The sequence below is a fragment of the Myripristis murdjan genome, chromosome 14 (assembly GCF_902150065.1).
Source record: "Myripristis murdjan chromosome 14, fMyrMur1.1, whole genome shotgun sequence".
Taxonomy (NCBI): Eukaryota; Metazoa; Chordata; class Actinopteri; order Holocentriformes; family Holocentridae; genus Myripristis; species Myripristis murdjan.
In genome coordinates, this window is record NC_043993.1 from 22,427,511 (window position 1) to 22,455,423 (window position 27,913).

Genomic DNA, 27,913 nt, shown 5'->3' on the forward strand with positions numbered 1-27,913 from the left:
GTTCCGGTTACCTTCTAATCTAGCCTCCCTGTTTGTATTATCGTGACTGGTGTAATTGCCGTCTCCCGATCCGTTACCCATCTGTGCTGGGTTCTCTCAGCACCCATCTGCTGTCCCTCACCCTTTTAACTCCGCATTCACTCCTGCAGCCGCTCATCCCCATATCCCTGTTACAGCACAAATGTTACTTTATGAGTGTATCCAGGTGTAAAACAAAAGCATACAAACCCGAGATGTGATAACACACTTCTGCATGGTTTAGGAATTCAGAAACCAAACAGCAAGATGATCAAATGTGTCAAGAAAAGAAAAGGAAAGGAAAGGAAAGAAAAGAAACAACACTCACAAGGGGATATGATAATTTGATAATAGCATAAGCTGATTTTCTATTGGTATGATAAACACAGGAGATCAACAAAATGATGAGGAGCACTTTTCAGATCAGTAATGCAATTTAATTTGTGTGATCACTAGAATATTAACCAGCATGGGTTTATCAATCAACTCCCCTTTTGAGTCAACTATGTCTAGGATGATGTAGGGCACTACCTAGTGGTAGTAAGACAAACTACACTGAACTGGCTCCAGTTCATGTTTTTAGTTGCTTTTTAGTTGGAATTATTTGTTTTTTAGGTTTTCAAATGGCCCAGATTACATGGATTGTCTTGATCATTTATCAAACTGTAATGGTGATGTTCTCCTCTTAGTAGACTTTGTCAGCTGGGAATAAATGCTACATCATCATCATCATCATGATTATTATTATTATTATTATTATTATTGATGATGATGTTGTTATTATTATTGTTGTTGTTGTTAATGTTGTTATAATTGTTACTGTTGTTATTATACATACCCTTATGTTTAATTTTTGGTTAGCTGTTTTGCTTTTTCAATAAACAGATGAATTAATATCAACTGTGAGGCCTCCAAAGTTTTGCTGAATTTACCTGAAACATCAGAATGGTAAGAATGCTGTCCATGTAGGTCTACATCATGCACACATACTGAAGACCATAAACAAATGAATGAATGAATGATAATAAACATTCATACCTTAAGTCTTTCCTGTGGTCTCACTTAATTTGCTGAATGCATGTTGAGCCTGGGCTGTACAGTGAGCACTTTCCATCCATTGTTCTCCAGCAACAGGAGCAGGCAAAACGGTGTCCCTTCCTCCAATGCCTCGGCATCTAACTAGTTAAACATTTTCAGCCGCCTGTACCTCTGTAGATCAGGCTACAGCTTTCTTTTATCAACAGCACAGGTCACACTCCCACTGGGAGGTATATAAGTCCAGTAGAATTAAACTACAGCAACAGCAGAGGGATCTAACAGGAATAAGGTTAATTGCGACCGCAGTGAGCCTCCATTGTAATACTGAGATAAATTACAATATTTCAGATAACTTGTGGCCCATACAGCCACCAGGAGGCAGTAATGTCACAGTTATTGGTTTGAAAAAGGTAATCAGACAGGATACTGATGAACGATGCCATAGCCAATGCTTGAATAGCTGAATCATCTACTGTAATTCACTGTACAGTTATAACACAGCCCATAATACTGGAATACTTATGCTAGTCAAAGGGCATCCGATTGTTCTCATGTCAAGGAAACAGATGGGAAATACCCACCAGGCCCCCATTTGTTAATATGTTTTATCCTAAGGAAGCCATGTGAGATGAGTTTTGTAGCTGTTTGGTATAGGTTTGCCAATTCAGTGATAGAAAGTGATAGTAGTCATAAGAGTGAAACCTATTTTCAAGATAGTCATGGTTATGTTTCACTGAGCTACAGTCTTGGTAATGAAATGAAACCATGGTGAAACTATGCCTGAATTATGCTGGAGATCCCCTGGAGCATCTTAGGGCCTCAGGGAGGACGTCCGGGGACTCCACACTGGGAACCACAGGACTTCACGTACGTATAGCCTGCTCTGTGTAACCTCACACTGTCACTGACGACTGTAAACACTGGCTATTTATCTGGCCCAGTCCAGTCCACTCACCCTAACCTCTGGAGGCTGGGTTTGATGGCACTGTCAGTCCAAAAAGGTTGGTAACTCCATCCTCTTACAATGACCCCTATACTGTGTTATTCATTTATGGTGCATCAGTAGCACACAACAGTGAGCACGTTCATCATGACCTATCATAGGCTACTATACTTTTACACACAAATGTGATATTTGGCACAGTGCCATTCAAAACGATTACGCCAGTAGTAACTTTCGTTCTTATTAGTAACTTTGGTTCTTTTTCCAAAGTGCTGAGCTTGGACTACATGAAACAAAACAAACAAACAAACAAACAAACAAACAAACAAACAAACAAAAAATGTATGTAAATGGATAAGCAAGATAAGCTTTTTTGCTCCTTTAACTCTGGTCTGGGGGGGCGGGGGGGGGGGGTATTCAGACAATACAAGCTGTTCAGTAACGAGTTAGACGAGTAACTAGCAACAGTATATGTAACGAATTACAGTTTGAAGGCGTACACTGAGGTAAAGGGTTGCCCCCTGAAATAACAGTACATTATCATAGGCCTACTTGTGTTGTCCTCTGAATATCAAGTTGAAGCCAGTCGTGACAGTCATCTCTAACGTTACACGAGTTAAACAGAGAAAGGAAACAAAACAAGGGATAACCTAACTTATTCTGGGTGGAAGTTTCCTTGTTAAATTACCTTAAGTTAATCAACCTTCGACGAAGCGGTTACCTGCCGCTCTTGGGTGAGTGCCAAGACAAAAAATAGTGACTTTACTGTGGCAAATGATGGCCGAATGACGAGTAATCGATTACTTTGTGGTAACGCGCCCGGCAGAGGCAGTGTACTGGTTACCAACAGCAGCGAGCGACGTGCTGCAGTTGTGTGAGGGCGCCGCTGGGTGAGACTCTCCGCCGCTTCTGTCTCCACAGCTCCCTTTTCCCAAAGAAAAGAAGAGGAGAATTAGGTCTGGGGAGGAGGGCCGCCGCCATTATCGGAAAGCTGGAGAAAATCCACTTTCACACACGCTATCTGCTGATAAATTGATAAGGACATGAACAATTTCTGTTGCAGCAGAGGCCTATTTCAGACGAAACACCACGGCTGTTGCAACAAACTCACCGTTGTCCCTGTGCGCGACCGACCCAGCATTATGTGGGCACAACAATGGACAGAATAATTGTTGAAAAAGCAACGTGGTGAACCGAGAAGGAGACGGTTAAGCGGATTTTTAAACGCCTGTATTTCTCACGAGGAAACTTGCAAGAACAACATTGAATCGGACTATTATTTGGGGATTTTTTTTTTTTTTAAATTTCTGGCATTCCCGTGTTTTAACGCAAAGAAAACACGGATGCAGAGCGAGAAATTACAGGCATGGGCAAAAGGATACGTGAGTTAAATAACCACAGGAACACGCCGTAGTATTATCTTTGTTATTTGAGAATTGAGGCGACCTATAGTGCATTCTGCGTCTTTATGCTCATGCACATCAGGCGGCGAGGGCTGCGGCAAGCGCTGGCCTGACAGATGCAAGGAGAGAAAGGGAGAATGCGATGGTATGTATCTAATCTACTCTCTCCTCTAATTAATATACAGCAGTGAAACGGGCTACACCCCGGATATCTGTGAATAAATCGCTCACAATCCTTGTCTTCAATTGGCGAGGGGAATGTATCCCCAGTTCGAGTCTGCAATTTCATTATGTAGACAGCAGAGGCCTGGCGTGGTCAGCCCTGGCTACGAAAATGCACCCTAAAGCCCGTGTTAATCTTGTGCAAAACGCACAGAATCTGATCTAAGGAAATGAGCGAATCTTTTGCTTTTGTAAAGTCTGTGTGTTTTAGATGTTGCGGTGATAGATGAGGCAGTGTGCTTGTTTTCATTTGCAAAGTACTTGTCTGTTCATTTGGGTATCAGGCCTAGCTCAGCTGAGCAGTATGGACTGCCCATGGTTGGTTTTGACCCTGCAAAAGCTGTGTTTCTAATGGGTGGTCACTCCGTGTGACGGGTTGTACTTTCAATTATGAGCCCGTAATTTTTCTCTTAATCGCGATGTTTGATTGAAGTGGATTATTACATTTCCACAAGGAAAATAATAGTCTGTCATTTCAGCCCCTTGCGCCCGTTATTGTATCAGAATTTACAAATGAAAGTAACATAATGGAGGCGTGAACAGAAAGTGTATTAATAGGGTGAACAGGTTCAGAGTGACTTGGCATAGATTCCACATGTTTCTAGACCTCTGTTGGTGGGAGACAACATTCTTCCACTAGAAATGCCATCATTTTGCCTTTTGGAGATGCTGCTGCTTCTGAATCTTTAGTAACTGTTTAATTAGGCTGGAAATGGTGACTGAAAGTTTTACCGCATATGGTTTACATCGTTTTCCTGCCTGTCATTCTTTGTAGTGATCAGTTGTTCTTTGGAGGAACATCACTCACAGCATGCTTCGACACAGGATGACAGCAGTCATTTAGGTGTCCTTGGTTTGATTTTTTTTTTTTTTTTTAATAGGATTTTAGTTTTATATCTGAGGAGTTGAGTAGATATGAATTGTTGCCTGGAAATTAAATGAGAGCTGCAAAAATCTGCATCCACTGTGCCATGTATCCCCCATTTACCCAGTTGTTTCCTTTATTCTGGCTATTGGCTATATGTGTATATTGAAAATGTATGGCTTAAATCTGATGAGGAGATATTATGGCTGGTTGATATAGGCTAAAACTGGGTATTTTTTCAGGTGACTAGATGTAATGCCAAGCTCTACAGTAGAATTTGATAGCAATTGTGTGTGTACAACCATAATATTAATCCGGTGATGTCATGTTTAATCCAGTTGATCACTTTTGATTGTGTCTGCCCGATTTAAATTCTTGTGAAAGTGTTTATTTGGTACACGAACAAGGCATGAGGATAGACAGCAACTAGTGCCTGCTAACTGGGTGAACTGAGAAACTAAAACCTTAAATGTGGTTGTTCTCAAATAAGGTATCCAACTTTATACAAGACCGAGAGGAACGGAGAGGAATTGTTTTCTTAATTGAATTTGTGATACAAAGGAATAGGGTATTGAACAGAGAAATAAATTTGTTTCTTTCCACTCCCTTACTGATATGCATGAGAAACTGTGTTATCAGAGATTACCAGAGTATTACCAGTGATAAAAGTATAAATAGTCTATTGCTAATATATAATCTTATGCAAGATGCACTTACACCTTACTTTAAGTGGCATTTCACTATGGTACAGCACTTTTTCTTGGTTACCCGGAGTGACCTAATTTGGGCTTAACCTCTGACATTATTTGCTACCAGTACTGTGTATTACCCAAAAGCATTTAGGCACTTTTCCAACTCTTATATTTTCTCTTTTCATTCAACATTGTAATTGTATTTATTGTTGTGTTCAGATGTCTCATTTATCTTTTATGTTTGTTTGTTTTTTGACAGGGCTTGCACCATATAAGGAATGAATGAAAGAAACCTCTACTCTTGTTGTACCACTGCACTGATGTTAAATTAAAGTTGGAGCCAAATACAAGAAACTGAAATCTGATCTCCTCTGTGAATCAGCTACTTTATGGACAAACATCCAAGCCTACTCCCTTATACAGTGCCTGTTTATGGCAGGATGATTGGCAGTAGACTATGATGATGGCGAAAAAGCAAGATGCCCGGTCGCCCATTTACAACCTTATTGTGGTGGGTTTGTCAGGAACAGAGAAAGAGAAGGGGCAATGTGGTGTTGGCAAATCCTGCCTGTGTAATCGCTTTGTGCGGCCTAGTGCTGATGACTTCTATTTGGACCACACTTCTGTTCTGAGCACCAGTGACTTTGGGGGTCGAGTGGTTAATAATGATCACTTCTTGTTTTGGGGAGAGGTGGCACGGGTTCTGGATGAGGGGCCAGAGTGCAGAATGCACGTTGTGGAGCAAACAGAATTCATTGATGATCAGACATTTCAGCCACACCGTAGCACTGCTATGCAGCCCTACATCAAAAGAGCAGCTGCAACCAAGCTGGCTTCAGCAGAGAAGCTCATGTACTTCTGCACAGACCAGTTGGGCCTGGAGCAAGACTTTGAGCAGAAGCAAATGCCCGAAGGCAAGCTACAGGTTGATGGATTCCTGCTTTGTGTTGACGTCAGCCGTGGCATGAACCGCAACTTTGATGACCAGTTGAAATTTGTCACTAACCTGTATGGTCAGCTTAGCAAGACTAAGAAACCCATTGTGCTGGTCCTCACCAAATGTGATGAAGGAGTTGAACGTTATATCAAAGATTCACATACGTTTGCCATCACTAAAAAGAGTCTGCCAGTGGTTGAAACATCTGCGCGCTCAAATATCAATGTGGACCTTGCCTTCCTCACTCTGGTGCAACTTATTGATAAGAGCAGGGGCAAGCCCAAGATCATTCCTTACTTTGAAGCTCTGAAGCTCCAGAGTCAACAGATAGCCTCTGCCAAGGATCGCTATGAATGGCTAGTAAACCGCATTGTAAAGAATCATAATGAAACCTGGTTAAACACTAGTCGACGCATGAACACTTCTGCAGAGTACAAAGAATACGTCTTCTTGGAGGGAACGGCAAAATGCAAAAAGCTCTTTCAGCAGCACGTCTACCGCCTGAAGCAGGAACATATTGAGAGGCGTCGGAAAATATACTTGAGCACTCTTCCCTTAGCACTTAGTTCTTTGGTGCCTGACCTGGATGAGATAGATCAGCTGAGCTGGTCTGGTGTACAGAAGGTTCTGGAGTCCAAGCAGCACTTCGCCCACTGGTTTGTTGTTCTGGAAGACTCGCCATGGGAGGATACATCTCACATTGACAACATGGAGGATGAGCGAATTCCTTCAGACTTGTTGGAGACTGCAGCAGCAGAGGCTATATTTGATGCCCACCTGGAACATTTGCGTAATGAGTGCAGACGAGCAGAGATGAGGCAGGAGTTCAAACAGAAGTTGGCCTCCTCTCCCTTCGTCACTCCTGGCAAGCCTTGGGAGGAAGCTCGTAGCTTTATCATGAATGAAGAATTCTACCAGTGGCTGGAGGAGCCAGAGTATTTGGATCTCTATAACCGCCACCAGAAGGAGATCATTGACCGTGCTAAAGAGGACTTTCAAGAGCTGCTGCTGGAGTACTCTGAGCTCTTTTATGAGCTTGAGGTCGATGCTAAGCCAAGCAAGGAGAAGATGGGGGCGATCCAGGAGGTTTTGGGGGAGGAACAGAGGTTCAAAGCCCTACAGAAACTTCCAGCTGAGAGGGATGCTCTAGTATTGAAGCATATCCACTTTGTCTATCATCCTACCAAGGAGACCTGCCCTAGCAGTCCTCACTGTGGAGACTTTAAGATTGAGCAACTCTTAGCATCGCATTTCCCCACATGTTACCCCTTTTTTGATATGAAAGCTCATTTTGGAGACACCAAGGCTGACAGGATTAACCTTGTGATACTGGGAAAGGACGGGCTGGCCAGGGAATTTGCCAATGAGATTAGGGCTCTCTGCACGAATGATGACCGGTACGTGCTAGATGGGAAGATGTATGAGCTGACACTGCGGCCCATTGAGGGCAATGTACGTCTTCCAGTGAATTCCTTCCACACTCCCACTTTCACCCCTCACGGATGTCTGTGTCTGTATAATTCCAAGGAGTCCCTCTCCTACGTGGTAGAAAGCCTTGAGAGGCTTAGGGAGTCAACACTAGGTCGAAGGGACAGCCAACTAGCTCAGCTGTCAACATCGCTGCTTCTGGTCACTAAGAGGGGTGTGGGATCATATGTGGATATTGGTGGAGAAACTGCCTTAAGCCTAATAACACAGGGACAGCAGGTTGCGAGGAGACTGCAGTGTAGCTTTTTAGACCCTGCCTCCCCTGGTGTGGGCTATGGCCATAATGTTAATGAGACTCAAATCAACCAGGTGCTGAGGAGCCTTCTGGATATTAGGAGGAGTACATCCTTTAGTAGCAGCTCCCCACCCCTCCTGCCTGAGCCTCCAGGTGTCCGAGACTCTCCTCATCAGCCCATTCCAGAGGCAGACATTCGCATTGTTATGTGCTTAATGTGTGGAGACTCTTATGACATTGAACAGCTCCTGTCCCCCTTTCTAATGCCTCAGCATTGCAGACCCCTATCTAATAGTGGCACCTCCGTAATGCTAGAGCAGACAGTTAGCGGACACAAGCTGGTTATAGAGCTCTCTCTGCTCTCCTACCATGCCTCCTTCACTTTGCGGAAGAGCAGGTTAGTACATGGCTACATCGCCGTCTATTCAGTCTCCCGAAAAGCCTCCCTGGAGACCCTGTGTGCATTCTTGTGTGAGGTTCAGGACATCATCCCAGTGCAGCTGCTGGCAGTGGGGGATAGCCAGGCAGAGCTCACTGACAGTGATTATGCCCGTGAACAGCTGATCCAGGGGGAGGAGCTTGCCCATGAGATTGAGGGTCGTTTCAACAGTGTGGTCTGTGGGTCCGGAGGGGTGGTGGGAGGCCTGCACAGGATAGAGATGTTCCAGCCTTTTCTGATTGAGGTGGTAGAGAAACGCAACATTGTGGAGGCCACTCATATGTATGATAATGTGGCTGAGGCCTGCACCAATGAGAATGTGTACTCCCCCCGCTGTAGCTCTCCCAGTCCTGTCACCATGTTCCTGGATTCTGAGGATGATGTGGAGCCATCGCCACCCTACTACGATGGCACGCTAACTTCTCATAGTGGGGGCTTCAACCTGCCTGACTTAGATTCCAGTGACATATCTGTCATCTCTGATATCAGCTCTTTTGAGAACAAGCTAAACAACAAAGTACCCCCACAAGTTAGAGTTAAACCGACTGTGACCTTTGACTTTCGGAAAGTGAGTCGTAACCCATACACTGATACAGTTGGCCATCGTCGCTCCCTGCCCTCTGCTGTTACCTGGGTTCCTGGTGGGGATGGAGGCTATGATCCCTCAGATTACGCTGAGCCCATTGATGCTGTTTCAAAACCCCGCCCAAGCAATGAGGAGATCATCTACTCAGTGCCACACGATAGCACGCAGGGCAAGATCATCACCATCCGCAATTCCAACAGGATGCACTCCAATGGCAATGGCTCGGACAGTGAAGCAGACAGCAGCTCTCTGGAGCGAAGGAGGAAATTCTCAGCAGCAGGTGTGAAACCTCGTCTTTATCGTGACCGCTCCAAGCGCCTTGGCAAGTTCAGCAGCTTTCGCACAAGCTTCATCGGCAGTGATGATGAGATGGGAGCTCTTCAGAAATCCAAGGAGGATGATTTCGGGACCCTGAAAGGAGAAAGCCTTATTGAGGAGAGTGAGGACCCAAAAAAGAGGAACATTCTGAAGAGCCTGCGGCGGACAGCCAAGGTTTGTATCCCTCCTCTAAAAGAGCTGTTCTTAATGCTATGACTAAGCTTATTATAATTTTCTTTACCAATATCATACACAAATTATTCTGCCTAATCCTTAATCTTTTGATTTTTTTTTCATGGATTTGTGATTTTTGCCCCTATGAACATACAGCATTATCTGTAGGAATATTATATTGACATCACAAGAGGCAATCATGTCTAATATATGTTGTTGCCATGTAAACTATTTTGGCAAGTCTCTTTACTCTTGAATGTGACACAACCTAATGGATGATGTAGGCTTTCAACTTGTGATTCAATGTGAGACATACCTGGTATGACAAATTTTGGTGCTGCTGTCATAAAATTTTCTGTCAGAAGCTAATGAATGCCACTGTAGCATCAGCATGTTTAACACTGTTTTAGCCAATCATAGTTATGTGTCTTTCTTTCTTTTCATTTCAGAAAACAAGACCAAAGCCCCGTCCAGCCATTCCCAAGCCCCTGGAGAGCAATTACTTTGGGGTCCCCCTTGTAAATGTGGTATCTCCAGACAGACCTATCCCACTCTTTATCGAGAAGTGTGTCCGCTTTATTGAGACAACAGGTAAAGGTTTATTTTGTTAACCCCCATTTCCACTGCGCAGGAAGTATGTTTATGAAGTCAGTTTTTAAAGTTAAGTTCAGAGGATGGCTGCATGCAGTCAGAATGCAGTCATTCCTTTCATCCTTTATTTCACAATGTAAATTAAAATTTTTATAGGGAAAGGGTTGCACTAGATGCAAAGTAGAAATCTGGATAGCGTATATAATACTGATTCCCCATCTAAACATGCTTGTTGAAAGTTTTTTCTAAACCAGTTCACCCATGTCACGACGGCAATAAAGTAATACAGCTTTTGTATTTACAGTGTCTGTTCCCAGTAAGGCTGATGACGTGTTTGTGCTGTGCTTGTTTGACATTATTTGTCTCCCCCTCTTTCTATTTCTCTCTTCTGTTCTTTGCCTTAGGCTTGAATACAGAGGGTTTGTACCGGGTAAGCGGTAACAAGTCAGAGATGGAAAGCATGCAGAGGCAGTTTGACCAGGGTGAGTTGCTTATCTGACCTGTTCGAGTCAACTGTTAGTCATGTAATTATGTCACTGCCAAATCAATACTTAAATAGATGGTTGCCAAAGGAAATTGTGACATGCAGCAGATTATATTTAGCCCACTTCTAATGGCAGCTGACCCCTAACACTCCCTTGCTCTGCCTGTGCAGACCATGGACTAGACCTGGTAGAAAAAGACTTCTCCATCAACACTGTTGCTGGAGCCCTGAAGAGCTTCTTCTCTGAGCTGCCTGAGCCCCTGGTGCCTTGTGCCCTGCAGGTGGACCTACTGGATGCTTTCAGTAAGAAAACACTTCTGGGCTGGGAGGGTCGTGACTGAAACATAAAAGATTGTTGTTTCTTTAGGAGGGGAAGAGGGTAGGGAAGGTTTTTTGCGGGCCTGCTATGTTCTGTTTTTAGATGTTTGCCTATGAGAAAATAACTGATGAGTAATTTTCATAGTACTATGGAGAGAAATATGTCACGATGAGGTCGATGAGTTTTATTATTAACTTCTTTGTCTGCAGAGATCAATGACAGAGAGCAGAGGCTTTATACCATGAAGGATGTCCTGAGGAAGTTCCCCAGGGAGAATTATGATGTCTTCAAATATGTGATGAGCCACTTGCACAAGTGAGTTCCCTCGAGTCTTATGTATGATTCACTTACCTGGCTGTGTTGGTGTTTTGTGATAGACATCTAGCTGTTTTTGCAGTGCCACAACTGATGATATTGAGTAAATTTGTGTGTGTGTTTTTGTAGGGTGAGCCAGTTTAGCAGGGTGAACCTGATGACCAGTGAGAACTTGTCCATCTGTTTCTGGCCCACCCTCATGAGACCAGACTTCACTACTATGGATGCCCTGACTGCCACACGCACCTACCAGACAATCATTGAGACCTTCATCCACCAGTGTGCATTCTTCTTCTACAACCAGCCCCTCCTCGATTCCCCCTTGGGCCCAGCAGGCCTGCCTGCCTCACCCACCACCACCCTCACCGGGGGCTCTGCGTATTCCTGTTACCGCTCCTCTCCGCCACACACCACCACGCACTTCAGCCCCCTGCAGCAATCCCCACCCACCACCCCCCAGTCCCCTCTGCAGTCCCTGCTCCCCCCTCTGCACCAACACCAACACCCCCACTCCCACCATTCCCCCGCCGAACAAGAGACACTGTGAGAGACAATTAAACCACGTGTGCCCATGATGATGCTGGACTTTATCACCAACACACAAGAAGAAAAAAAAAATACACATGCACGCACACACTACATTTTTTGGTCATGGACAACCTAGGTTGGGGAGAGAGAGGAGTTGAGGAGTGTCTGAGAAAATTGCCACTTACCCAGCCTGCCACTTGTTCCCATGCTTATTGTGTGTCAGGGCAGGCTACCGTAACAACTGACTCTGCCCGCTGAGCCCCTGATAGCCCCTGGAATTTGACATCAGGGCAGAAATGGAGGGCAGCGGGCGCTGTATCAGTAAGCGAGCCTCTCTTTGGTCAGCCTCCACTTATCCTAACACTACCAAGAAATCCAAACCTCCATGTCAAGCTGGAAGACATGATTTGTTGCCACCATGTTTTTATCTGTACAATTATTTTACATGTATGTTTTTTTGTTTTGTTTTGTTTTGTTTTGTTTTTTGCTCATGAAAGTACTGCCACTGGATTTATAGACTGTTCCTCTCTAGGTCCTTTGGGCAGCAGTTTGCCCCATATAGCAGAGGTTCCTCTCTGTTTGCCTTTGGGGTCTCTCTCATTGGCTCTTACTCGAGGGGTCAGCGTCAGGGGTTTTTGGGGTGGGATGGGGTTAGGTGGGTGGGGGGTGGGGGGGTGGTACACATCCAGGGATGCACTTTAATGATCACTGTTTTTCCCTCAAAAGGGGATTTTTGGGACAGACTGTTTCTTGTGTGTTTTTAAGTTCACAGCTCAAACAGCCATACCCATTGCCTCTACAGAGCTTTGGTAGATCAAACTTTGTTTACATCAAACTTGTTTTTGTATCCACATACTTATCTGAAGCACTTTTTGATAGTGTAGTGTTAAATTGGAAGAAATGCCACATTGATCAATTGTCCATGTTGTTTGTTTAGTGGTTGAGTGTGCCACTAGTGCAGGCTTGTGAAACAAGATCTTTTTGTAAAAACTCATGTTCTTTCAGTTGATCCAGAGGTCCATTTTTTTTTTTAAGTTGAGGAGGAAATCTGAATCTATCATATTCCTCATTTATCCAGCCATGTTAAAACTAGCTTCCTCGGAGCTTATCCTCTCTCTGGCTGTTGTGGCTGATCATAGTGGATGTTGAGGAAAGTTGGGTTTAATCATGTTACTATAATACCTGAGAAGACTTTGCCTGCCATCAGTAAAGTCAGTGAGCGATATGGCCACAAGTGGAAGAGGGCCAGCTTTGACTGTGTACCCTAGTCATTCCATAACATGACTCTACGTTGCCATCTGGTGTCTATGGAAACCACAGGCTTGAAATATGATAGGTTGCTGGATGTGTTGCTGCGGCTGCCTATCAAACCAAGCTCTTTGTAGTCATCTAATATTAAGGACCTTTAACTCGGACAGTTTAGTATTCTCAAAGCACTGTCACTGCTAGTCCTGCTATTAAATACAATGACCAGTAGAAATTAAATGTTTGTGGATGGGACTCATTCAGAAAGCACCGCTGACCATTTACCTGCTCTAGTGAACTAGTTTTGTGCTGGCATATTGTCCTCTCTTTCATGAGAAAAAGCAGCACATTTTCAGAGGTTGCACTGTTAATGAAGTTGTGAAAAAATTTAACCATCATCTTCGAGTAAACTTGTGAGAAGGAGCACTGTCCCAGTGATATGGACAAATCGAGATGGAACATAAGACATGGAAGTCCTGGATGATTGTGGCGCTGTTGTGGTTCTCGTCAGCAAGTCTGACCTGATTAGCTAGAACATTGGTTGTAAAAGTATTTGGGATCATCACTTACTGGTACTTTTGGAATCTCAATGCTGTTGGAAGTCAGTCGTCTTAGGTGATCACCAGACTAAACTGAGGGCTCTTCTCAAACAGTTCAGAGCTGCAGGCTGTAATATTGTGACTGGCACAGAAGTTGGGGGAGCACCAACCAACTGTCCCACTAAAATGTGATTAATGGGAGGATATAATCTTGTTGCATCACTTCACTTCTGACACAACCTTGGGCAAATCTGCCTCTCAATGAGCAAAAAGTGAGTGCATACTACTCTATAATGGTTGTTTATTTGTATGTTAGGGAGGTCTAACCACCACCCTTTAGTCAATGGTAGAAAACATTTCTAGTGTGTATTTCAATGATTCAAAGTCCATTTTTACGATTTTTGTGAATGGTTTAAGGCCACTTAAGTTTAGTGCATGATTTAAGAACACGCCAAGGGAGAAGGATTAACGCCTCTCCCTGTTTTAAAACATGAAATTAGTATGAGAACAAAACAATACTAAAGTGAAATAGCTTAAAAGTGAAAGATTAAGTACTGTGCATCAAGAGCAAACCATGAAATTTGTCTGACTGAGACGGTGTTTGAAGATGAAGGCCTTATGTGAACTGTATAATAGTTAATAAATTAAATCTTGTAAAATTGTCCTCAGCCCTCTTGTGGTGCTTGTGTGTGCATGTGAGATGTCACTGATCCTTTCACAGTTTGCGAGACACTTTCAACCAGTATTGTGGGAATGTGTGAAATTTCAAGATTCAAATAAAGACTTGGAGCTTACTGGGCGGGGGAGGAGGACCATATAATCAAAATAAGTTCATTGGGTGCTAAGAAAATATTTTTGCAGTAATACTTGGATGACTTAACTGATTCAGCCACTTAACTTGTCATAGTTATGAGCTCCCAGTGTAAGAATACATAACATGCCTTTTTGACACACCTAAATGTCACCATTATGTGGAAAAGGAGGGAAGGGTTCATAGGAGGTTTTGAAAAGGCCTCATTTAGCCTAATACCACATGAAAATATTAGACAGCCTGTCATTATCCTTTTACTGGAGATACAATGGTGGGGTGTGCTTTTAACCTAATTTTTATGACTGAGCACAATAGTAAACTATAATTGAGACAACTTGGTAAACAACCGTGGGGATGAATGAATATATGGCTGTGCAGCATGAAGGCCTACTGTTTTTCATACAACTACATTAACATTTTAAGAGCTTGCATGTTTTTCTATGTAAATTTCCACTGAAAGCACAATTTAATTAGCAGATCCTAAGTGAAAAGACAATTTAGTCAGGACAAGGATTCATTTATGAAAACCACACCCATAACCTCAACAGCTCAGTACTTATTGATGCAGCTTCCCTCTAATAGACAGAAGTTTGGTGTTATGCTGCCCTCATGGATCACAATTTTCATAGAGGAAGGCTTTTCCTATAGTAACTAGATGCTGTAGTAATTAGGGATTGCTGCAGGTGACTCTGAATAACATCAATTATTCACAGCCTCTCCTTCATGAGTGACTGCTCCCTCTTGGCAGAATACTTTCATCACAGTATCTGCTGTCTCCTGGGGAGGGTGCAGACAATGTGATGATGTGATGCCATCTTGTGGCAGCATAGTGGTACTACTATAAGGAGTGGGGTGTCCTTGTGTCATCATATTGCTCATGTACATCATATTGCTAATGTACTCATACAGTGAATAACTGACATCATTAGGGACGTACAGGTTGTAACATAGTTCAGTCATGATTTCAAGAGGGATGAGTCTCTTGTGGTTGTGCGCTCTTTCTCTCTGTCACAGTTGGTCGTGGTTGGCCTTTCTCTCTCTGAACGCCTTGCATGAACTGATACATTGTATCATTAGCATGGAACACAGAACACACATGAACTGATGCCTTGTATATACAATGTATCAGTTCACTTAAAGCCCTAATAGAGAGAAAGCCCTGCCAAGGCCACTGACTGCTGTGAGACAGAAAAAGAGAGTGCAGTGCAGTATTTTGGACATCGGGGGCAGTGCTGAGCACTTGCCAAGTCAAAAATATGGCAGTTAATGGGGACTAAATGCTATAAATTGAGAACTACACTTGATTCCAGATATTTACCGCAGTAACTGGACTATTGTTATCATTGTGCAAATGATGGTTGTAAATTATGGAAATTTCAGAAAAGTCCCATTAGCACTGAGGCTATGTATTGTTAACTGGCAGCGTAACCAGAGGAAACAACTTTTTTTTCCAAAATGATTTTAGATTTCATTTATCTAAGCTTTTGTGTATCTTCTCAACCACAATCTACCCAGTTTCCCCTCAGAGATGAATAAAGTATTTGTGATTCTGATTCTGATTCTAGGTGAGCTTTAATGCTCTACCCTCCACCTCCTGGATGTAGCCTCAAATAGTCTTATAGTGTGTCCATTGTACTGATTTCAGGACTCCCCTGCAATACAATAGAGAAGCATAATGCATTTGCGTAAAAAAAAAAAAAAAAAATCTGCTCTTTTTTTTCTGAATTAACAACATTATCAAGTGTTTTCTAACAATTCTGAGATAATTATCCCACTAATTATCCACACCATTGACCCTGTTGTAGTTACTGAATAAATCATTATCAGTATATGTGTAGATTTGTATGGTGATGAAATGATATATTTCATGAACAAGATTATGAACATAAATAATATTGTTAGTTGAAAATGTTTGATTTGTTAGAGATCTAATGTAAAGAAAATGTAGCTTTGTGGTGCATGTAGTGTGTATTACAGGTTTAGATTAGTATGTAGCCTACCATCATTTAAAGTATATAAATGAACAGCATTCTTTGGGAAACCCTTAGTGATTCTATTACTAATTGTGACCAGTATGGCAGCAGCTCTTGGTCCTGGTTTGGACTAATTGTGCTTTGAGCTTTCTGTAGAGAGGTCCTCTGAGGAGTCTAATTCACTGAGGGGATTTCTTGTAAGGTAATTATTATTATTGCACCTCCAATCTAAGTAAATTAAACTGATTTACATGAAGGTTGCCTGATCTACCCACCAACCCCCTAAAGTGCTCTACCAAAACTCCATGCCAGCCCTTTGCCCATGTAAAAATCTCTAGATCCACCCCTTACGCCAAGTGTGTAGACAAAGCCAACGACCTGTCCCATCTGTGCAGCCAGTACCTCTGAGATGCATTCTCAGTGACCTTTAACCCATAGTGTATAAACAGCCAGCAGCTACTAACTGAATTTCTTTTGGGGATGTATAAACCAATCAGTGAACTTCTCTCCTTTTATCATGTGCCTCTGCACACACAGTTTGCCACTGATCTGGGACAAGAGCGTCTTCATTAGGTGGTTACACTGAGAACCGTCTGAAGGTCAAAGACAACAAGACAAAGGAGCTGGTTGTAGATTTCCACCAATAGGAGGCGGAGATGGGCAGACCAACAAAGACCAGGTATGTGTAAACAAAAAATGGACTGACAACACAAAGCCTTAGACCAAGAGAGGGCAGAGTGAAGTGCTCTTGTTGATTTTGCTCTGATTTTGTCCCAAACTACAGATGTTGGACTGCCGTTCGTCACTTATCTTGAAATCTGCTGGGTGGAGCACTATGATATTTGGTGAGCACATTCATGCTCCTCAGAGGATGGACCTTGTCAATTTCAGTTACCTTATGATTTCTCATCTAGCACCAACATCAGCCAAAATCTCCTGGAACTATGAAATTCTGTGAGCACATTCATGATACCCAGAGTATGTACATGATTTATTTTAGTGACCTCATGACCTTTGCCTTAGTCCCACCTGCAGCCCAAAATGTCAGTTTGGATATAAGATATGATGTAACAAAATGAAATTTTTGATTCAGATGACATTTGGTAAGTGCACTCATACTCCTAAAAGGAAGATTTATCTTGATTTTGGTGACCTTTTGACCTCTCTTGTAGAACAACTTTTTGGCCAAAATGTCAAATTTGAAATCTTAAAATCATTGGGCAGATTTCCATAAAATTTGTGGAGCATGACCAAGAGCATGCAGTTTGTCAGTTTTAGTGACATCATGACCTTTCCTCTACCACCACCCTCAACCAAATGCCCCCTCTCAACTGACCTTGTGCCAGAACTTACTTTCCCCCATCATACACCAAACCAGAGGGGCAATTTAATATATATAACAGACTATATTCAAAATACTCTATCAATAAGTGTTCTGTGCAGTAATGTGCTGTTGAAAATGTTAAGGTTAGGGTTACAGGAAGTATGTTGGACAACATCTCCCACCCTCTCTATGGTGGACTGAGGCAGTTATGGAGCATCTTCATCCTTCACCTCATCCTCCTTTGTGCTAACAGCTGTCAGAAAGGGCATTGCTTCCTGTCTAGTCCATCATTTTCAGTTGGGTATGTCCATCAAATCCCAGTTTTCTATTGTTTATGTTCCATTTTTAGGCATATAGTCTAATGGTTTAATAGGGTAGTGTCAGCACATTACAAGTTTCTCCAGTAATAAATCTAATCCTTCATGCCTTTACACTCCACACTTCTTCTTTTGCCACATTTCCATCTGGTGTGCCCTGAAACTGCTGACTATCAGGTAGCTCAGTGTAAATGTCAGTTTAACCTTTTCAGATGTTATGCCAATATGTCCGTTGAGAATGAAAGAAGCCATGATGTATGAAAGATAGCTTTATTGCACAAGGTGTTAGAATGTTCTTTTTTTGTTCGTTTTTGTTGTCTTTTCATAGAAAATGTACTTTTGAACACAAGCAATTGCTATAACAAGCAACTCAAAGAAATGTTTGGGATTCCCTCAGCATTTTTTTTTTTTAATTTTTAATTTTCATACATTTTTCCTTCAATTTTTCCCTTTTAGCAAGCATGCAATGACTTTTTTTGAGGATGGACAAAATACAAAATAATGATATTAAAAAAAGTAAATAGGACAAATGACAACATCAAAAGACTTTTAAAAAAGAATAAAAATTCAACAAATTAGTATCAAAAACATAAAGGGAAAGAAAAATGCATTTTTTGCCCATTTCAGAAGTAATTCTTTTTTTTTCCTTATTGATACCATTTCAATTTTGAAACTGGGGCATTCAACCCTGATGTGTCCCCTGGTTTATTCTGACGAAAATAGCTCTTCATACAAAACTGTGTTTATGTACAAGACTTAATCTATAAACAACACTGACAAAGGTAGAGATGATGGGTCCAGTATGTTTAGGGTAGTGAATTTTTACTTTCATCAATTTGAAGAGGGAGAAAAGGACGGGAGTCTGAAAGCTTCAGGTTTACCTGACCCAGTCCAGTATATATATATACACAATAGCAGTTTGTGTGACCAAAAGAGCTACAAGTCCCTGATTTCACTTGGCTGAGCTGGCCTTAACCACAGGCCAGATACCTTAGTACTGTTTGGCCTCTGGAACCAACATTTTTTTGGAAAAAAAAAAAAAAAGTAAAAAAAATAAAATAAAATAATAATAATAAAATAAAATAAAATAAAACAAAATGTGCAGACCAACAAATACACCTGCCAATAAATAAATTAATAAATAGACAAACAAGCAAATGAAGAAATAAATAAAGATAAACCACAAAACACTATCATGGAGATGCTTTAAAAGACATTCCAGTATGTTCTTGTGTTAATGTACAATAGCGCATAATGGAGGGGTATGAAGATGGAGAAAGTGGGACATGTACAGTACTTAAGACAGGGCAACGACAAAGTTCTCAATTGAGTGCACATTATATACTTTTCAAACTGAACTCCCTGACAAATAATAAACTCTCAGCTTCGGTAGATTATCTGACTTCATTCACATGACTGGGACTCTTCAGCTACAGTAGTTGTCCATTTGTATAAAGGTCGGCTAAGTGACACCGAGTCTGACTGAGAGGTTGGTAGGATGCGTTACTGTATCTGTGACTGAGCACTCTTGTCTGTCTCTGTCATCTATGCCATAAACAGACGCCTTGATATAGTAACTCAAATCTGTGGCCATTTTGCAGCAGCCATTTTCCACACACCCCGACATAAAAACTCATATGGGAATGCAAAATGGTGCAAGCAAAAAGTGAACCATAGATAAGTGGCTCAGTCAACAGCCAGAAGGAAAAGTCATAAACACCTCAGTCCTCTGTGAAATCGATTTGGTTTCTGGATATAATTGCATTTACTGACCACTGACAGCCTCATGACAAACTAATTCAGGGCAAAGAGGTTAAATCTTTATAAATAGAGCCACATGAGCAGCTTATATAAGTGAACCTTTGTGTCATGATGGCATCAACCAAAGACATAAAGGGAATCAGGTGTTGCAGACTCGTTGTTGATCCTCAGCAGGCCAGACCACAGAGCTGTTGGTCTGCTTATTTAAAGCGAGTGTGGTTATGGTCTGTTCAGTCAGTCTGTCTTAACAGGAAGTGAAATTAAAACTAAGTAACCAATCTTGTTTTTTTCCCATCTGAAGACGGGGCTTGGTGATGGGCACTTCCTGTCTGCACAGGAATGAAGTGCTTTTCCCACACCCAGTCTACATACAGTAACATACAGAACATCCCCTATATATACTACACTTTCTCCTTCTTTAGTCCAACCTCTAATTTCTCTTTACATGATTGAGCGATTGTCTCGTTCTTAAATTCGACATTAACATTAAAACTGTTGTATATACTACGACACTATTGTAGTACATACAATTTATACTTTGTCATAATTTCACTTAAATGTCAATAATATACCTACATAGAAATATATATGTAAATTCTTTATAATACCAAATATTCTCTATTTGTATTGCGAGAAATCATAGATGGGTCATTTGGGTTGTCATGATTCGGTCAAAAAGCTGTTGGGCACTGTTCAGTTGGAAGGGAAGAGAGATGTGTGAGTAACGTGGTAGAAATTTGAGTTTAAAGTTCCTCAGAGGTGAACCTGAATCCTTCTTTTTGAAATCACCAGTAAGTATAAACCTGCCAGTAGTTAGACGGGACATTAAGAAACATGTAGAGGGTGAGATAAGAATAGGGAACTTAATTGGTACAGTAGTCCTGCAAATTGACATAATACTCAAACTATGGAGGACAGTATGTGTGTGCGTATGAGAGGGAGCATGGCCATCCAGCTTCATACTGGCTATTGTAGTCTTCATCATCAAAAGCACAGAGCTTTTAGCCCGTCAGTAGTAGTCTATATTTCCAAATGACTACAGAATAGCCTCCTGTTTTTTTTTTTCTCTGTGTAACTCCCACAAGAAGTGAGTGGAGCTGAGCACCAGCCGGCTGGAACTGTTAGTTGGAGTTAGTAGTTCTTGTATCGAGTCCCAGGTGAGCATGAAACAGGAGGGTTAGCTAGGTCTCTGTCTGGGACAACACCTATCCAGAGGAGGACTAGACAGGACGCTGGGCAGTTAGCCATTAGTTGGGTCTAAAGAAAGATGCTTGCATGCCCTTTCTGGCCCAGACTGAAGAATACCAGAGTGGGGCTGGCTGAGGAGTGGGACAGTAGTGCAAGCCTGTGCAGCAGAACAGACTACACCAACGTGTAGGACTTGGAGTAGGCCCCCACACTCTGTTTCTGCAGTCTCCCAAGAGCAGAGGAGCTGTTCTCGAGCAGCGAGTCTCTGGAGCCCCCCACCTTGTTGCTGTTGGTAGGGTTGCTGCTCGTGCTGGAAGTGGAAGCTGTCGCTGCAGCGTTGGAGCTGGGCATGGTGAGAGTCCTTTGGGGCAGAGTGGCGGTGCCCGAGCTCACACCCAGGCTGCCCAGCCCAGAGTGGCCCAGCGTCAGGGCCTGCTGCTTGGCAGGGTCTAGAGTCATGTGGCGGCCCTGGGTGTGGTAGGCCCTTTGTGCCAGGCTGCGGATCGAAGCTTCCCGTGGTGGCACAGCCGGGCACGGGTCATGCAGCTCTCCTTGCTTGCGGAAAAATGGATCCGACTTCATGTAGAGGGGAAGGTTGCAGAATTCACCTGGTAATGGCAATAGAATAGTTGGGAAAAGATCAGAGACATGCAATGTAGTCATTTCAAACTAAAGCAGACATTTCAGTCATTTAACATGCTTAAAAGCGCTGCAACCTTTCAATTTAGTAAATCATTGGCTAGTAAATGTTTTGTTCCACTCTATCTTCATACCATATCACCATTGATGCTCTAAATTGATGCTCTACATGCTCTAAAAGCCTATGAGGGATCCTTGTTTGCAGGGGGAAATTGTCTACAGGCAGAAGATATTTAAGAATCTACAGTCTACAGAAATGTTGTGTCAGTGTTCACTCTGAGTGTTAAACACTGTGGATTATCACTTCAAGAATGACCCTGACCCCGGTCCCTTCATACTTACTTTTGTTAGCGCGGTGGGGAATGGGCACAGCCACATTTTTACCGCGATCGTAGTCCTGCGGTTTGGGTGGTGAAGCAGTGAAGCGGCAAATGCCCGGTTCAGACGGCGTGCTGAGGGAGGTCATGCTGTCTGCGGGGTCGTTGGTGCCTGTGGTCATCTGGTCGGATGAGCTGTCAGAGATGAAACACTCTGTAATGGTGAACTTGGCGTGCTGCAGGTGCTCCTCCAGCTTGGCGTGTTCATAGGCTCTGGCCAGCTCCTCGTAGGTGGACGAAGCGCTCTCTGTTGACACCATGCTGTTGCGGCCCTTATCTGGAAGACAAATGAATACGTTTTTGATAACTAAATCAGCAAAGGTAAGTACTATTGTAATTCTCTGTATTCTTGCCTCAGCCGTTATGTCTTATCTGAAAGTATTTCAGAAGGTTGGAGCAAGGGTTTCAACTTTAACGGGTGGGTGCATATAATAATTTCACTGACTACTTATGGAGCAGTAAATGCTTTTTACTTCTAAAACAATAAATGACTTTGGCTTAGAAAAGTCAAAAAGGTTGAAAATGACCTAGCCTTGCAGTAAACGTGAAATGAAACATTGCAAACTGTATCATGAAATGAAAAGTCATGTTTAGAAGACTGCATTCACCCAGTAATTTATTTGTCTAATTGTAGGGGTATGTCATTTTTTAGTGGTTTGTTAGTTACTAATAGTTGGCTATTAGTCATAATAGTGGTCACATACAATAGCACTGCCATTGTCTCAGTACTGTACCCACCTGTGTCCTGGGACAGGCTGGCACTGTAGCTGTCACTCTCCGTGGCGGTGATGCCATGAGAACCCATGGTCCGCCAGTCTGAGGTCAGAGTTCGTGCTGAGACTGTGGACTGGCTCTGACCCGGTCGGCTTAGGGTCCACTGGCTGGAGTATCGGTTCCTGGAGCTGTGGGCTGACTTTATACTCTTCCTGGACACAGGATCTGAGACAGACCAGAATGATCAGAGAATGGAAATCTAGCCTGTTTAATTACTGTTTCAAACATTTCAGCTGCAGAACAAATGTGAAGATTCAGTTCCAGTCTTCAAACCTTTGATCCTCTTTAATGTTTCAGTTCAATGTTTGTATTTTGCTCACTGGGCTGGCACCTATTTCACACCTGTCTGGCCAGGAAGGGGTCTCCTCAAGATTTCCTCCATTGTTTCCCTGTCACAGCTGGCTTATTGGGGAGTTTTTTCTTGCCCACTATGAGGATTAAGTCTGGGGGTGTTGTCCTATTTTATTTGTAGTAAACTTGTGGGCATGTAAAGCCCTTTGAGACTGTAAACAGTGATACTGGACTTTGAATAAACCTGAACTTGAACTTGAAATTTGAATTCTAGTTCGATTTAAATTTGTAAACTACAATTTGAGTCAACAATTCAATTCAATTCTTTTAGCAAAAAATGTATACGCACTTAATAAATGTGCAATAATGCGGGATGATCCTTTTTCTTCTGAAATGTTAAAAGCTGACAACAGAGTTTCTTTGACATTATTTATTCTATAAAAAAGTGCAAATTAGAATATTCTGTTTGATCATCACAACATTAGGTCTTTTTTTATTTTAAAGAATTAGGAATGAGTTAATTGAAAACATTTTATACTGATTCAGGTTGAAGTCAGAGCAATTCTTTCTTTTAGCAGATCAATTGTTTTGAATCAGCAGAATTTATAAGCATCATATAATGCAAAAAAAAAAAAAAAAATGTTGCACACCTAATCAGTGTTACATATAAAATCTTTATTCGAAACAAGAAAGAAAAGAAAAAACGTACTAGTGCCTGGGCGGATGTCTGACATGTCAATCAAAGGCCCTGAATTCTGGATGAGGGCTTGGTGGTGCAGAGAGACTCCTGTGCAGAAGTTCTGCGGGTTCACTGATTGGCTGAACTCCGTGTCTGTCACTGGCACTGCTGCCTTGTCCTCGCCTGTGGCAGAAAAACAGCCAGGAAAACAAAATCGTGAGACAAAAATGCCCTGAATTGGGTAATATCCTAGAACATTATAATGAAAAATGATATTAATTACAGACCAATCTGTTTGATGCCCTCCTTGTCCTCGATAAGCAGCTGAACACGTGGGATGTCAATATGGAGCCTTGGGCCTTGAGGCGGTCCCTTCACAGGAGTGTCCATACTGCGATTGTTCTTACTGCACACACACAAGCAAATGACACAGAGACGGCCAGATGAGGTTATTAAATGGACTTATTTGAACTTAACAACTTGCCTTTATCTGTTAATTCCTTTCAGGTAGTCTAAGCTATAGCTATAAAAACTGAAAACATCCACAAAAACTGGTTCTCACCTGATAAGCATCTCAGCAAGGCTCTTAGCATCTGCAGGGTACACAAATGGGTTAATTAGATTACAGAGGGTTGTGAACATAATCGTTTTAAGCTGTCACAACACGTTACATCCATCCATCACAGTGTAATGCTGATCGCGGGCTTATTGCTTTCCCTTTCTCTCACCTCTAAGTCGCTTAAGCCTCTTCTCCTTGCGCTTCTTGCGGATAATGAAGAGCAAGGCGACGCCCAGAGTGACCAGGATGACAGGGGAACCAATGGAGAATAACTTTTTCACGTCATCCCCTTCCCCTCGTGCTGATTTAATGGGAGGGATGGTACCTGGGGAGTAAAGAAGGAAAAAAAGTCAGTAAGAGAAACAGATAGCTGACATACAGAAGGGAAAAAATAGAGCGATGGACAGACATTGAAAGAAAGAGAGATTTGACTGGTTTCTGGTATGCCAAAAACTAAGAGTTTTGTTTAAAAATTCAAGGGTGAGTCTAAAACAGAGAGAAAGCAGGCAACACTTACTGCCATCATAGTCGGTGGTGGCGAACTGGGAGCTCTGATTGCCGCACCCAGCACTGTTGCAGGCCTTCATTTTGAGTTCATACCAGGTGGCTTCACGCAGCTCGCTGAGGAAAAGCTGGCTGGTAGAGTTGGCCTTGAGGCTCTGCCAGGCCCAGGTTCCCTTGGGCCTGAAGTCTAGCATCAAGGCAGTGATGGGGCAGCCGCCGCTGGTCCAGCCCTGCAGGTTGAGCCCTGCATGGGTAGAGTTGATGTGGGTGAGCAGCGGCTGGTCCTTATTGAACACCGGCTCTGCAGAGAAAGAGACAAGGTGGGAGGTGATACAAACAACTGAAATTGCTAAAGGCAATATTACACACTGCCTGGTGATGTTGCTCATGTATCACTAACTTGAAGCAGGGAGAAATACTATCACGTTGTGGATCTGACTTTGGAAAGCAACTTAAGATTGTTTTTCCCCAATTACAATGAGAAAGTCTGTAAATGCAAGATCGTAATGAGAATTTTTAACATTTCCAAAACACAATGTGGAATGTAAATTAAATCATCCAGAGATTGAAAAAAAAAAAAAAAAAACATCAATGCGCCAGCTTGGTACATTATTGATTCTGAATGCTTTCATGCACAGACACAGCCCTCCTCTCATCTGATATCACATCAACCCTCTGCGACCATGTTGTGGCTGCCATTTTAAATCTTTCCCTCAAGATCATTTGCTTTAATTCATTTCAAGAAAATGATGAGAAAATGATTTAGGAAAACCATGAGTTCTCTCCCCCATAAATTGAATTTGCATTTGAGTTTGCACAAACTAGCCTGCAGGTAATGTTGTAAAAACATTTTCCCGTTACATATTTATGTACCATTTTGTATACAGTATGTACTATACTTAATTTCGCATCTCTTATAGTTTTGCGTTTTCCTATCTTATATTCTATATATTCTTAAATTTTATCTCGGTATTTCCTTACATGTGTTTTAATGACAAAAGATTCTTTTACTTCAGTATTATTTTAGCTGAAGTTAATTATCTGTACTTCAGCTGTAATTTTTAACCATGAATGTAATTGTTATATGACTATCTGATGTGTGATTTGTTACCACTGCACAAATGAATTTCTTTCAATTCCTTTGAGTTGATATATTATATACCTTACATTTTACACATCTTGTCATTGTTAGTTTTTACATTCTCTGTGTTATAGCTTGCTCCCTGTGAAGTTATTAACATACTGTTTTAGTGATCTAGAGGTAAAATGATAATTATTAGTAAAATTAAAATGATCATTACGATGTATGCATTCAAGTTCTCAGTGTATGTGGTCTGTAAAGGGGCAGTAAACCAAAGTTGCAAACTGTCTTAAGAGAAAGATTAAATATGAATGGTAGCATAAAGGCCGGGATCTGAGGCAGAATTAAAGCATTTTAACATTTGAAATAAAATATGATAATTTAGGATTTTGCTCTGCCCGGAGACCCCAGTGTTACAACCAATTTAACCCCTTATCTCTTGTTCCCTCTCCCACTCATTTCTATATAATTTTTACGCTCCCTCACCTCTTCCATGGGTTTTAGCCTCGATGATCTCACTGATGCGCCCTGAGCCCACGCTGTTCTTGGCGGCCAGCTTGACCTTGTACCAGGTCCCACAGCGCAGGTTGTCCAACCTGAAGGACCGCTCGCTGGAGCTGATGAACACATCCCTCCACTCCTCTGTGTTGTCCACTGAATACTGCAGTACAAAACCTGCAAAATCACACAACACAGTCTTAAATCAAATACAAACGATTCTTTACATTAGCATCCACTGTACTGTATTATCCCAGAAATCCAAAACAGGGGTGCAAATCTTGCTGCTGCTACATCTTTTGAACACCAGAGGGCAACATAGTGCTACAGTAGGGTCCATTTTGTCCTTGGCCTGCAAATAACTTGCAGGCTAAGGATCAATTCAATTCAATTTTATTTTATTTGTAATTTCATTGTATCAAATCACAAAAGTTATGTCAAGTTATGTCAAGGGTCATTCTTCAAGACACAGGTGGGCACGTGTAGATCTGTTCCCCAAAAATCAGGCCATGTCCGGAATATGCAGTGCACCTCTGATGGAGCTTCCCCCGTTGTCCCCAGGGATCCAGGCCAGGGTGATGGAGGAGGTGGAGGTGGTGGAGACAGTCAAACGAGGCTGGTCCGGAGGAACTGGATGCGCACACACACATGCACACACACACATACACACACACACACACACACACAAGTTGGTTTCCATCACTTCAGAGGACATTACATTGACTTACATTCATTTCCTGGAGACTTATCCTAACCTTAACCCTAACCACTACCTGCCTAACCCTAACCCTAACCTTAACGTAACCCTAAAGTTATCTTAGCTTTAAATCAAGTCTTCACCCTAAAATTAATGATTTTCCTTATTTGGACTTGCTTTTTGTCCCCATAAGGGAGGTGAGTCCCCACAACGTGACTGTGTAAACAGATTTATGTCCCCACAACATTAGCAATACCAGGTACACACACACACACACACACACACAAATAAACTTAACAACCAAGCAGACACAACACTCATCAAGAGTTGCCAGGTCCATCAAAATAATGCATATCTTCCATTTTCCTCTCACCCTGGACGAGAAGGTTGACAATGATGGTGTCAAAGCCCAGGGTGTTGGTGGCTGTGCATGTGTAGTACCCAGAATCCTCTGCTTTGACCGAACGCAGCACCAGCGTGCCATTGGATAAGATCTGCCGCTGACTGTCAGCCGTCACTGGAATGGCAGAGTCCTCACTGAAAACGTACAGACAGGTTACAGACGTTATCACCTTCTTCCAAGAGTAACTTAGCAAAGGGTCATTTTTATCCTCCCTTCTACATAACAAGTAAATGATGCTGAAATGTCAGTGGTGTATGATGATCTCTGACCTGTCTTTGGTCCATTTGATTGTGGGTGTCGGCTCTCCCACTGAGCTGCAGGGCAGACGCACCTCCTTCATCCAGGGTGTGGTTACCGTACCCCCAAATGACAATATTTTTGCTGGAGCTGCACCCAGTGAAGCAAAATATTGGAATTAAATTTTACTTTACACTCAAATTGAGTCAAAACAAAACCAGTTTCAGCCACAGAAACATGAGCATCACTCTCCACACATTTTTTTTTTCTCCAAGGATATCTACCTGCCTATATCTGGTGTTTCTGAATGAGTTGCTGAGTTTGCCTGAGGTGAAAAGCCTTTCCTCACCCCTCTGGGACTAAAGGGCGGTAGCATTGTGTTTTAGCATAGCCCCTCCTCTTAACTCTTGGTTTCAGTCTA

At 42.3% G+C, this 27,913-nt stretch overlaps 3 protein-coding genes across 4 annotated transcripts in view; 1 reads left to right on the forward strand and 2 right to left on the reverse strand.

The window, feature by feature from the left end:
- The window catches only part of myo1ca (myosin Ic, paralog a), a 24,829-nt gene extending 21,953 nt beyond the window's left edge, over positions 1–2,876 (reverse strand). The window contains exon 1 of one of the 2 annotated variants that reach the window (XM_030068650.1): positions 2,848–2,876. The gene's annotated coding sequence lies outside the window, so the exon portion shown is untranslated. Of the gene's footprint in view, positions 1–1,056; positions 1,080–2,847 lie in introns of those variants that run through there. The other variant, XM_030068649.1, reaches the window with a different exon arrangement.
- arhgap35b (Rho GTPase activating protein 35b) lies at positions 2,856–11,735 on the forward strand. The gene is made up of 7 exons (XM_030068647.1): positions 2,856–3,547; positions 5,441–9,358; positions 9,808–9,949; positions 10,354–10,431; positions 10,605–10,736; positions 10,962–11,067; positions 11,197–11,735. Exons 2-7 carry the CDS (start codon positions 5,639–5,641, stop codon positions 11,612–11,614), a joined length of 4,596 nt encoding a protein of 1,531 aa, XP_029924507.1. The 5' UTR covers positions 2,856–3,547; positions 5,441–5,638; the 3' UTR covers positions 11,615–11,735.
- Positions 11,736–18,912: 7,177 nt separating this feature from the next.
- The window catches only part of LOC115371839 (Down syndrome cell adhesion molecule-like protein 1 homolog), a 65,611-nt gene continuing 56,610 nt past the window's right edge, over positions 18,913–27,913 (reverse strand). The window contains exons 22-33 of the mRNA XM_030069401.1: positions 27,525–27,642; positions 27,226–27,389; positions 26,687–26,785; positions 26,144–26,332; positions 24,590–24,877; positions 24,242–24,397; positions 24,076–24,106; positions 23,801–23,919; positions 23,544–23,696; positions 22,508–22,708; positions 21,735–22,046; positions 18,913–21,361 (exon numbers count right to left, since the gene is read on the reverse strand). Coding sequence (XP_029925261.1) covers positions 20,928–21,361; positions 21,735–22,046; positions 22,508–22,708; positions 23,544–23,696; positions 23,801–23,919; positions 24,076–24,106; positions 24,242–24,397; positions 24,590–24,877; positions 26,144–26,332; positions 26,687–26,785; positions 27,226–27,389; positions 27,525–27,642 — 2,264 coding nt within the window. The 3' untranslated portion in view covers positions 18,913–20,927. The remainder of the gene's footprint in view (positions 21,362–21,734; positions 22,047–22,507; positions 22,709–23,543; positions 23,697–23,800; positions 23,920–24,075; positions 24,107–24,241; positions 24,398–24,589; positions 24,878–26,143; positions 26,333–26,686; positions 26,786–27,225; positions 27,390–27,524; positions 27,643–27,913) is intronic.

What these genes read in the sequence shown, in the direction of transcription:
- arhgap35b (XM_030068647.1), top strand. Translation starts at nt 5,639, where the DNA reads ATGATGATGGCGAAAAAGCAAGATGCCCGGTCGCCCATTTACAACCTT. An exon ending in GCAGAGGCAGTTTGACCAGG is followed by an intron (nt 10,432 to 10,604) that starts GTGAGTTGCTTA and finishes CTGCCTGTGCAG; the next exon opens with ACCATGGACTAGACCTGGTA. An exon ending in GTGATGAGCCACTTGCACAA is followed by an intron (nt 11,068 to 11,196) that starts GTGAGTTCCCTC and finishes GTGTTTTTGTAG; the next exon opens with GGTGAGCCAGTTTAGCAGGG.